At 39.1% G+C, this 12,034-nt stretch overlaps 2 protein-coding genes across 2 annotated transcripts; both read right to left on the minus strand.

The window, feature by feature from the left end:
* Positions 1–1,293: 1,293 nt before the first annotated feature.
* Positions 1,294–4,042, minus strand: LOC133633609 (fibroblast growth factor-binding protein 1-like). The gene has a single exon (XM_062026190.1). The coding sequence runs from the start codon at positions 2,035–2,037 to the stop codon at positions 1,456–1,458; it is 582 nt and encodes a 193-aa protein (XP_061882174.1). The 5' UTR covers positions 2,038–4,042; the 3' UTR covers positions 1,294–1,455.
* A 4,256-nt stretch (positions 4,043–8,298) lies between these two features.
* On the minus strand, positions 8,299–11,624 carry fgfbp2b (fibroblast growth factor binding protein 2b). Its single transcript, XM_062026192.1, has 2 exons — positions 9,637–11,624; positions 8,299–8,818 (listed from the first exon to the last, which is right to left on the minus strand). The coding sequence occupies exon 1, from the start codon at positions 10,354–10,356 to the stop codon at positions 9,643–9,645; it is 714 nt and encodes a 237-aa protein (XP_061882176.1). The 5' UTR covers positions 10,357–11,624; the 3' UTR covers positions 8,299–8,818; positions 9,637–9,642.
* Between the last annotated feature and the right edge of the window lie 410 nt (positions 11,625–12,034).

Raw genomic sequence — 12,034 nt, forward strand, 5'->3', positions numbered from 1 at the left:
GGTCCGACTTTTTTGTAAGCGTTTTGAAAAAAAATGATAAACGTATGTATTATCCTGTTATATCTCACATTCTATATTGTGTATTGGAAAAAGGTTGTCATAAACGTTACTGAATTCATTAAAAAAAAATAATAGAAAAAGAAAACAAATTTGTATACATATGTATTCAGTTATAAACATTCATTCTCTTTCTTCTTTCCTTCATGGATCTAAACGTTACCGCTGCTGGTAATTTTTTCTATGTTTTTATTTAATAAGTTGTAGGTGTATTTATTTCAGTATAAAAGTGTAAAAAGTGTTTTGCTTTGGTCATGAGATGATGATAATGGTGTGCCAGGGCATACATACATTTTATATTTAACGCTTAAATCTCTGGAGTCTACATCAACTTCAGATCTATCCCTCATTTCAAAATGTTTCAGTTTTTTTTTATGTTGTTTTTTGTTTTGTTTTGTTTTCCGCCCTTTTTTGTCAAACAAAACTATGTTTTTAATGGCAAACACACAAAATATGCAAAATCTTCCACCAAAAATATTTTTCAAAGTGGAATATTTGATGTGAAGTAATCGGAACCTTGGATAGGTCAATAATTTATAATAACATTGATTTTGATTCAATATTATGTTTTGAGCAATGACCGATTGAATGAAAGAAAAAAAAAAAAACAGCTTTGTTTTATTAGTCAACATTGCAACTTTTTCTAAATTACATTTCACCTTTAAGCTTTTTTATTTCACTTTTGTTATGTTTTTGTTTATTTTAATAGTATTTTTAGAATGTGCCGTGGGCCTTTAAAACATTAGCTGTGGGCCGCAAATGGCCTCCGGGGCACACTTTTGACACCCCTGATATAGATAATAAAAAATTAAATCTGATAAATCTATGGATAAAAAGCGGAGCCTGGCGACGCATGCGCATTTATCATAACTCTCTCGCTCTCTCTGTCTCTGCCCCTCCCTCGCGAATTCTGCTGCGTGCGCACACATTCACAATTTGTTTTGTTTTTAACCCCTTCTTAACCCTGAACGTACATTGAAAACACACGCAGCCCTAACGCAAAATGCCGGACAATTGAGGCATTTAAAAAACTCCGCCCGGACAGCCCCGCAAAAGAGGACATGTCCGGGGAAAAGAGGACGTATGGTCAGTCTAGTACACTTATGTACTAGTACGTATGGTCAGTCTAGTACACTTATGTACTTGTCGCTAAGCAGAATTCCCAAGGCTCGATCATAATGGATAAGGAAAAATGTTTGTTAAGGACACAGAAACTACCCAAAGACAGCGTTAGGGGTTATGAGAACATTTTATTTATACATTTCGATTTACAATATAAATTATACTCTGTATTTAATATAAAATAGATATTGAAAAGAAAGACAATGGCGCCAACTGAGTTGTCAAGACAAGACAAAGGAATAAACATCATGTCCACCAAGTGGTCGAGCAAGAGTCCTAACAGTCGTCATTCTGCATCATCATCAAAAAGAAGGCGCACACGTTGGCCAAGGAGCTGCTGCAGTACTCCTCCGCCCGCCTCCTGGTCTCAGGGCAGGGCGTGGGTAGGAACGGGGCGGGGGGCGGGAGATCCATACCTCCGGACTGTGCGCCGATGACAGAGCTCCCGATGTCCAGCTTGAAGTGAGCGTCGCGGGGAGCTCGCTTGCACATGCTCGCACTCACCACCGCATTCTCATCCTTGCACATGTCCGCCCCGAGCTTCTTGAAGGAGCGCCCCATCTGCCTCCAGAAGCCCTTGCGTTTGGAGCGGTAGGCCGGGCAGATCTGCGGCTTGCCGTCGTAGGCGCACTCCATGTCGGTCTCCCCACCTTGGACACGCGCCACAGGGTCCTCGCACTTCACCGACACCCTCACAGAGTCTGGGCTGCTCTCCCGGGCCACCCAGGTGCAGTTCATGGTGCCGTGGAGGTGGAACCTCCCCCGGCCGGCCACCAACGGAGATGCCCCGGGGCCGCGTCTCTTGACCCCGGAGGCCAGAGCCAGGAGGGACATGAGCGTCAGCAGAGTCTTCAGCATCTTCGACCGCAAATAGACGACTATGAAGACAATCAGCAGGGCGTCCCAGCCAGGTCCAATGTTGTGGTCCTCAGATGGGCTCACACGCTGCTTTTCATAGCGGCCGCACGCCCACGCATGACTCACCAACCAGCACACACGCACTTTCCCGCTACTCCATTATTTTTTAAACACGAAAGCATGGAGAGCGCAAGGGGGCGTGGCTTTGCGGGGACATGAGCGGACAAAGAAACCGGGAGGTTCTGTGTGTGGGAAGTTGCACTCTTCTTCACTCATGAGTCACAGCGGGACATGTTCCTGCATGTTGACATGATCATGCATCCAAATGTCAAACTGTTGTACAAACCTGTCAACACTCAACAGTGTCAACTGTACTGTAGTAATGTGCAGGACAAAGTCCCAGATACAGAAGTTTTGGCTAAAGCAGGTCTCTCTAGCACAGGGGTGGGCAACTGATTTTTACCGGGGGCCGCATAAGCAACCCGAGCACTGCTGGAGGGCCACACCGACAATATTTCAATTAAATTTTGCTCAATATTATTTTTGATATACCGTAAGATAAATAATAATAATAATAATAATAATAATTTCATTTAACCTAACTTAACTTTTGATGGTTTTATTTTGAACACTGTCTTACACAACACTTCCTGATGTATAATACAATGCAAAAATGTCCATTTCTGCACAGGGTTAATTTCTGTCACTTTATCCTGCATTATCCAACATTTTTCCCCATCAGATTTGGACAACCATCTGTTGTTAAAAATCGTTTTTAATCATATTTATTTTCAATTGTTTTTTATATTGGTTTTATATGTAATTGGGACGGCGTGGCGTAGTGGGTAGAGCAACCGTGCCAGAAACCTGAGGGTTGCAGGTTCGCTCCCCGCCTCTTACCATCCAAAAATCGCTGCCGTTGTGTCCTTGGGCAGGACACTTCACCCTTTGCCCCCGGTGCCGCTCACACCGGTGAAATGAATGATGAATGAATGGTAGGTGGTGGTCGGAGGGGCCGTAGGCGCAAACTGGCAGCCTCGCTTCCGTCAGTCTACCCCAGGGCAGCTGTGGCTACAAATGTAGCTTACCACCACCAGGTGTGAATGAATGATGGGTTCCCACTTCTCTGTGAGCGCTTTGAGTATCTAACAATAGAAAAAGTGCGATATAAATCGAATCCATTATTATTATTAATTATTTGTTGTTTTTATTCAGTCATTGGTGGAGCTAAGGATAATATTTGAATATTGTTTTTAATATGGTTGTGCAGCACTTTGGAAACGTTTTGTTGTTTAAATGTGCTGTATAAATAAAGTGGATAGGATTGGATTGTCACACCTGCCAGCTTGTCCCATTTAAGTCCTAACATGTCCAAACACGCATTTACCTATGTGAACAAGTCATTACCTGTGGTTGTCTCTTTAATTGACTGCATGGCTGCCAGCTCCTTCGTGATTTGAAAGTCTGCAGTTATCCCACGTAAGAAGATGAGCAGCTGGGCGGTGTCACGTACATCGCAGCTCTCATCTAAAGCCAGCGAAAAACAGTCAAAGTCTCCGGGCATACAACGCAACAGAGTCCAATAAGCACTCCTTAATAAACTCTCCGTCAGAAAACGCCTTAGTTTTTCTGGCGATTTTGTGAGAAATGACGAAACTTGTCCTGACCGCTGCATCTCTGGGGGTGTGACATTTGGCAAAAAGTCCTTGTTGGGTTTGCAGTTTTACCATCAACGCATCAGCCTCCCTTGCGCGCGCTTCATCAGACAGATTCCGGTATTTTTCCTCGTGCTTCGTCGTGTAGTGGCGATTCAAATTATATTCTTTAAACACAGCCACCTGTGTACCACACATTAAGCACACGACTTTACCTTTCATTTCTGTAAAGAAATACTTGGCACTCCATGTCTTGTTGGAAGCACGGCATTTGTCATCAACTTTTCTCTTTTTAGCGTTTCATCACTTGTCGCTGTGCACCTTCACTCACAGGTTACACCCGGACATACGCCCATAAATAACACTTTTCAAAATAAAAGCAGCACAGTTGAATTGCACGCACGACATAAATGTTTTTTAAACTTTATTTTGTAATTTGTGATTGCCGCTGTTCACATTCACTCACAATCACACACGAGCATACGTCCACACGGAAGTAATACAAATAACGCTTTTCAAAACAAAAGCAGCACCGTTGTATTGCACACTCGACATAGATACTTTTTTAAATGTATTTTGTAATTTATGATTGGCCTCACGCGGGCCGGACCGGCACGCACAACGGGCCGGATGTGGCCCGCGGGCCGCAGAATGCCCAGGTCTGCTCTAGCATCTTCACCATCCTGATGCAGTTCCAGCTTCGCTGGGCAGGTCACGTAGCCCGTATGCAAGACAAGAGGCTGCCCAAAAGACTTTTCTACGGCGAGCTGCATCATGGCCAGCGGTCCCGGGGTGGGCAGAAGAAACGCTTCAAAGATACACTCAAAGCCTCACTGAAAGCGTGGGAACAATCCGCAATGGATCGAGCCACTTGGCGCTCTTCCATCCACAAAGGCGCCAAGTTGTGCGAAGCAAACAGGACCACCACCGCAGAAAATAAAAGGCAAGCCCGAAAAGCCCGTGCCATCAACCCTCCTGGAGACGTCCCACTCGTCCAATGTCCCTTTTTTAACCGAACCTTCCGTGCCAGGATCGGCCTCGTCAGCCATCTGCGCACGCACAGACAGAGCCAGTCCCAGAAACCCTACGATGACTACAGTGGTCCTCGTCGACCCGACGGACGAACAAAGAGTAATCAGGTCAAGTCAAATGCTAGTTTTTTAAAATACGTTTTTGATAGGATTCATTTATCGACAAAAACTTATGAAATTCTATTATCGTACGACCAAACATCAGCTTAACACAAGACGATCCATGTGCTCGAGTATCATTCTGTGGAATCCTGTGTCCAAACCAAGAATCAGTTTCTGTTAGGGGTGTGCCGATTGATCGGCCATCGATCAGTATTAGACAATTTTCATGAAAAACTACGTGATTGCCATTGCCGATTATTGCCTTTTATGTTACCGTTACACAGAGGGAGATGACGGCAAAGACACCAGGGGGCAGTAAGCTTCAATAATGTATTATATATATAGTCAATATATATAATAATAATAATAATAATAATAATTAGGGATGTCCGATAATATCGGCCTGCCGATATTATCGGCCGATAAATGCGTTAAAATGTAATATCGGAAATTATCGGTATCGGTTTTTTTATTATCTGTATCGTTTTTTTGTTTGTTTTTTTATTAAATCAACATAAAAAACACAAGATACACTTACAATTAGTGCACCAACCCAAAAAACCTCCCCCCCCCCCATTTCTTTCTGTTATCAATATTCTGGTTCCTACATTATATATCAATATATATCAATACAGTCTGCAAGGGATACAGTCTGTAAGCACACATGATTGTGCGTGCTGCTGGTCCACTAATAGTACTAACCTTTAACAGTTAATTTTACTCAATTTCATTAATTACTAGTTTCTATGTAACTGTTTTTATATTGTTTTACTTTCTTTTTTATTCAGGAAAATGTTTTTAATTTAGTTATCTTATTTTATTATTTTTTTTAAAAAGTACCTTATCTTCACCATACATGGTTGTCCAAATTAGGCAAAGTAATGTGTTAATTCCACGACTGCATATATCGGTTGATATCGGTATCGGTTGATATCGGTATCGGTAATTAAAGAGTTGGACAATATCGGAATATCGGATATCGGCAAAAAGCCATTATCGGACATCCCTAATAATAATAAACAATATTAACTAATAAACTAAACTAAGGAAATACAGAGTATCAAAAACCCAAGAGTGTGTGTGTGTGTGTGTGAGGCTATGCGTGTAGTTAGCTGAAGTGTGTGTTACCAAGTGTTGAGAGCGAAGGAATGAGGCAGTCCGTGGGGCAGGCAGGTGGTCCAGAGCAGGAGAGGAGTGACAAGGTCTGTGTCCGGGCGAGGGTCAAGGATCGAGAAAGGCAGTCCAAAGTCCACAGGGGAAAACAACGGGAGAATCACCAAGGGCAAAACTCGGGAGGGCACTGAGGGAGGACAAACAAGGAAGTCAGGCACGGAGGGAAAACGCATAGGGAAAACAGAGAGCATCAAGCTAGAGTAGGCTTACGGTACACCATTGAGAAACTAAGTTCCCGCCTGGATCCTTGGGTCCACTGGTCCTTTATACAGCTCCCTCTCATCAGGTCCAGGTGCGCTGATTGCCGATTGCCCACAGCCTTGCCGGCATGTGGGCGTGACGTGGCCGTGGGCGCGTCCCGAGGCGCGGCAAGCAGAGCGCAAAGATGAGGGCACATTGGAACGTGCCCTGGCCGTGACATTTTAATAGCGATCACAAATGCCGATCCCCCTGGATGACACTATTTATTTTTAGTTAGCTGGTTGACTAGCTAGCAGCTAATCGTGTATCTCCATACACCTCCATTACAGCAAATAAACTGTATTTCTTAGTATATTAAGTATCATTATCAAGTATTAGGATGGTGCTAAACATGTAACACACCGAGAGCAAGCAGGAAGGGGCATGCTAGCTAAGCTAGCAGCTAATTGTGTATCTCCATACACAGTCTGGAGACACTCTCCTAAATGAAAAATAATCACCTCAATTACAGCAAATAAACTGTATTTCTTCGTATATTAAGTATCATTATCAAGCATCGTTATCAAGTATTAGGATAGTGTTAAAAATGTTACCCACCAAGAGCAAGCTAGCTTGAAACAACAGAAGAAATACAAGCTTAGTAAAATTTAAGAAGTGTAGACGGAAGCAAGTTATTATCAGGAAATTAACAAGAAGGGCAAAAACCAAAGGATTTAAACGAGGAATAGATGGTAGTTTTTTTTATTTAATTTAGTTATTTGTTTTGCTCAAAAAAGTGTGTGTAATCAAAGAAATGAAGGAAGTAGTTTAATTATGGTGCTAAACTATATGGTACTCGCCATAAATGAATAGATAATCACTCTCGAAAGATTGGAATCGGCAGCATAAATCCTTTTTTTTTGTTAAGTTCAAATTCAAAATAATCCACCACGGGGCCAAATCAATTTTGCAAGTTCCACAACTTTGATAAAGAAGGTGAGAACCCTATTGAATATAAGAAAGAAGTAGTGAAGTGAATAATATTTATATAGCGCTTTTCTCTAGTGACTCAAAGCGCTTTACATAGTGAAACCCAATATCTAAGTTTCATTTAAACCAGTGTGGGTGGCACTGGAAGCAGGTGGGTAAAGTGTCTTGCCCAAGGACACAACGGCAGGGATGGCGGAAGAGGGGATCGAACCTGGAACCCTCAAGTTGCCGAGCTACACCGCCGCCAAGTACAAAGTAACGACAACAAGAGTCTTTAATAGATGCAAAAGTGATGTCATAAATACATTTATACTGTTTCACATTGTCCACTTGACCTTAAAACTGCATTTATTCTCTGTAAAATGTGTTTTATATTCATATTTTAGGGTACCTGGAATGGATTAATTGGATTGAAATACTTTTTTGTGGAAAACATTTCAGTTTTTGTCAGACATTTTAACTTAATTATTTCTATTTGCACTACTTTACATTAGCCACATACTATTGATTTATTGCATCAAATGTTGATGAGATGACTTTATTTCATTGTACCGCTGCCAACTTTCCCCGTCCTTTAGCAGCTGTGTGGGGGCTCTATTTCCCCCTGCCCGAAATTTCCAAATAAAGAGCATTGTAAGTATTTCCCTTTTAATATTGAGTGCAGGAATGATTTATCCCTATAAATCCTGCCTAGAACAAGTGTGTCACTTGACAAGGAATAAAACCTAATCAAAGTCCACTCACATTACTTGTTGACTTCCAATGTACAGGGTGTTGTTTTTCCCTGAACATAAAAGACACAGACATAAAAATACATATAATAATAATATATATGGCTGTGATTGAAAGATTGTTTACTATGTGCCGCCATCTTACACTTATGTCCAGTCGTTACATAAATGTATGTTATATGATTAATTATCACTTACTTACAAATGATTACCGACTTGAATAAGATGAGTTTTCACATGCAAAAAAAATGCCTTTTTCTGGAAATAAGCACGAATGCACCAAAAAAAAATTAAAAAATGAATAACAAAAAATAAAAAATTATATATATATATATATATATATATATATATAAGAAATCTGCGAATATGCAGTGAACCCAATAGCACAGGGATTCACTGTATACATTTTATTTAATAATAAATGATCATATGGGTTGAGGATACTACAGTTTATTGACATACTGCAGTAACACCATTTGTTTTCGTACAAACCACCACTGTTTGGACCACAGTAGGTTTTGAGGTCACGAGGTCAAGCTGACTGATTGGCTGTGGAATAATGAGCAGTGTAATCACACACACGCACCGTGCACACACACACACACACAAACACAGGCGTCCTGTGTTCCTCCTACACAGTGAGTCGAGTGTTTCGCCGTGCTCAAGTGTTTTATCTTCGATGTCAACAACTTCCTGCACGGGCCAGACGGCAGACATGTTTCTTTGCGGCTGGGGTGCAGCATGAACAAGGACGCCTTTGAGCGCACCAAAAAAAACAAAAAAACATAGCAGGATGATAAGTGACAGTTTACATTTTTAATTTGTGTACAAAACACTGTTATGGAAAAAAGTCTGAATGGTATCAAGTCCATATGAGGTCCAGGATGGACGTGAAGGGTTCTTCAGTGATGTTTGCCACCTGAAAGAACAAAAGTCATATGATGGACACTTATTAAGATCGATTTCAACTCTATAAGACAAATATACAAAATATATATTTCATTTTTAATTCTGTATCAAAATACTAAAAAAAAAAAAGAAAAAAATAAGATATATGTATGTATACATATATATACATATAAATCATATATATATATACATATAAATCATATATATATATACTGTATATATATACATATATATGTATGTATACATATATATATACATATAAATCATATATATATACATATACAGTATATGATTTATATGTATATATATACATATGTGTACATATATATGTATGTATATATATATATATATATATATATATATATATATATATATATATATATATATATATATATATATATATATCTTTTTTTTTAAATTTTTTTTAATTTTGATACAGAATTAAAAATGAAATATATATTTTGTATATTATATATAAACATTATTAAGGACTTTGAACAAAGCAGTGACTCAAATCAAAATTTGAATTAAAAATGATTATTTTAAAATTTCGCATACAAATAAATGTGTTTTTTTTTCTAAATAAAAAGTGTATATATACACGCTTTTTACATATATATATATTATTTAATATTAAAAAAAATACTTTCAATTATATCTGGACATGTGAAGAAATTTTGTCTTTTTTTTTCTTTTCTAATTGGCTGATGGGGCAATTGTAAGTTGAACCTGATGAACTCTGCCTAGTAACCAAAAGAAGAGGAATCCTGCTAGGAAGCTAAACTATTCTTTCAGTTTTAAAATGCCGTATAATCATTAGTGACTGACCTGTGTTTAGTTCTGGAACCAGCCAATGACGTAGGAGCAGATGCCGTGGAAGCTCTTCCAGCAGTACTCCGAGGCCATGCGGGAAGATTTGGATTCAGGCACCTCGCTGGGACGTGCGGTGGTCTTTGCAGGCTTGGGGGTGGTCTTCCTGGTCTGGGGGATCTTTCCCGGCTGGGGCTTGACGGGCTGAGGCCTGACCGGCTTCTGGGTAGCGGCGGGCTTGGCCTGGGCGGGTGCCGCCGGTTTGCGCGGCGACTCCTGGACGGGCTTGGAGGGTTTTGGGCTGGCGGTCCTGGGCCAGGCGGCCAGGAAGCTCATCTGGACCTCGTCGGGGTGTTTCTTGCACATCGACGGCCGGTAGATTTTGGCGCCCTGGCAGGCGTGGCTGAGTTTCCTGAGGTCCCACATCATCTGGGTGAAGTAGTGGCGAGGGTTGAGGCTGTAAGCACGGCACAGGTTGGGCTTCCCCTGGAAGTCGCAGTAGTAGGAACGCCCCGCCGTCTGACCCTGGCTGGGGCCTTTGCAGGTCACGCGCAAGCGGGTGTAGTCCCCGGCCCCCGACACCACCATGGTGCACGAATCCTTGGATTTGGTGCTGAAGCGGATGGGCTCGTCCCAAATGCTACGCTGCTTGTTGTTGTCGTTGACGCTGTTGTTCGTCTGAGCGTTGGACACGCAAACGACGGCCGCCAGCAGGAGGAGAAGCGCTCGGGGCTTCATGATTATTACTGAATATTTGGGTGGGCCGAAACGCGTCCGAGCGGCTCTTTATAAGGCTCAAGCTCACAAAGATGCTATTCTTCAGGTGAACTGGAGCACCTCCTCCTCACACACACACACACACACACATTAGGGTCGCGTGATATACACTCCGACATGATGGAGGGGGTGTCAATGTGGTTGTGACGGGTCCGAAGGGCGGCACACACAGCAGGAAGCCAGGGGAAAAAGCTCCATGACACATTATATAATCCCACATAGGAGCTTCTTTGACTATTGATGGAGGAGCGCACCTCCTCAAATAGAACAAACATAAATATATGTACAGTATACAGTATATTTGTAGCCAAGATTTATTAGATTGGTTAAAGCACATCTGCAACCCTTTTAAAGCTTAAGAAGCAAATACAATACAAGCATATCCTATTAAAACACTGTACTGTACATTTAGCACATTAATCATTTCTCATTAGTTTTTATTAACACAAAAGGATGTCCTAAATTGAAATAACATTTTTAAAAGTGTTTTTTGCTAAATTTAAAAAAAAGTTCTTTTTTAATCCACTAAGGTTAAATATTATTGTTATAATTATTATTATTATTAGTATTATTGTTTTTTAAGTTTATCATGCAAAAAATAGATTTTATTTTGAGTTAAAAAAAAATCAGATTTTAATTTTGAGAAAAAAAACGTAATGTTTTTTTTTTATTGTAATTTTAAGATTTGTTTGATAATGTATTTAAAAAAAAATTTTTAAACAACTAAAATTAAAAAAATAAAACAAAATTTTTTCTTCCAATCTGATAAAAAAAAATATTTGTATTAAAATTAAAATCTGTTGTTTGAATGCCGGAAAAAACTTCTCCAGACTCCAAATGGTTATTAATGTAATATGATGTGTTTCTTATTTTTATAAATAAATGAGAGCGTATTCTCTTTAAGCAACTATAACTAGTCTTGTGCTATCTTTAAAAAAACAACACCGAGAGAGATGACTTGATTTGTATAAAATAAAATAACAAAGCATCCTTCGAAATGACGCCTGATTCCAGTGACAACATAATCACATGACATTTTTTTTCTCATTAGAATAAAATTAGTTTTCTTTTATTGTTCAAAACTGTGTGTGACCTTTTAAAAATGACGTTCTACTGTTTATGTAATAATTCCAGAAATATTACAATATTCTCCTAATATCCCCTTTCTTAGCATAATACCTAAAGGTTAGTTACCTTATTTTATAATTGTCTTTATTGTATATGTATGTGTGTGTATATATATATATATATATATATATATATATATATATATATATATATATATATATATATATATATATATATATATATATATATATATATAAACATATAATACAACTACTACTACTAGTGTTTTGGAGTAGTACTCATCAAGAAGGTAACCAAACATGCCGTTGACTATTTTAGGTATTATTAGTGACGGGATGATCATCATATTTTAATTCATAATTTACTCTAATGTTATATTGATTGTTTTTTCTTCTTCTTTTGTTTGATTTAAATAAATGAAATAATAGTTTAAAAAAATATATACATATATATATAGAAATACATATATATGCATTTTTATATATATATATATACATATATTTTATATTTATATATATTTTTAAACTATTATTTCATTTATATATATATA

This window comes from Entelurus aequoreus, linkage group LG18, assembly GCF_033978785.1.
Source record: "Entelurus aequoreus isolate RoL-2023_Sb linkage group LG18, RoL_Eaeq_v1.1, whole genome shotgun sequence".
Lineage (NCBI taxonomy): Eukaryota > Metazoa > Chordata > Actinopteri > Syngnathiformes > Syngnathidae > Entelurus > Entelurus aequoreus.

Excerpts from the sequence above, each read along its gene's own strand:
- LOC133633609 (XM_062026190.1), bottom strand. The coding sequence starts at position 2,037 with ATGCTGAAGACTCTGCTGACGCTCATGTCCCTCCTGGCTCTGGCCTCC.
- fgfbp2b (XM_062026192.1), bottom strand. The coding sequence starts at position 10,356 with ATGAAGCCCCGAGCGCTTCTCCTCCTGCTGGCGGCCGTCGTTTGCGTG.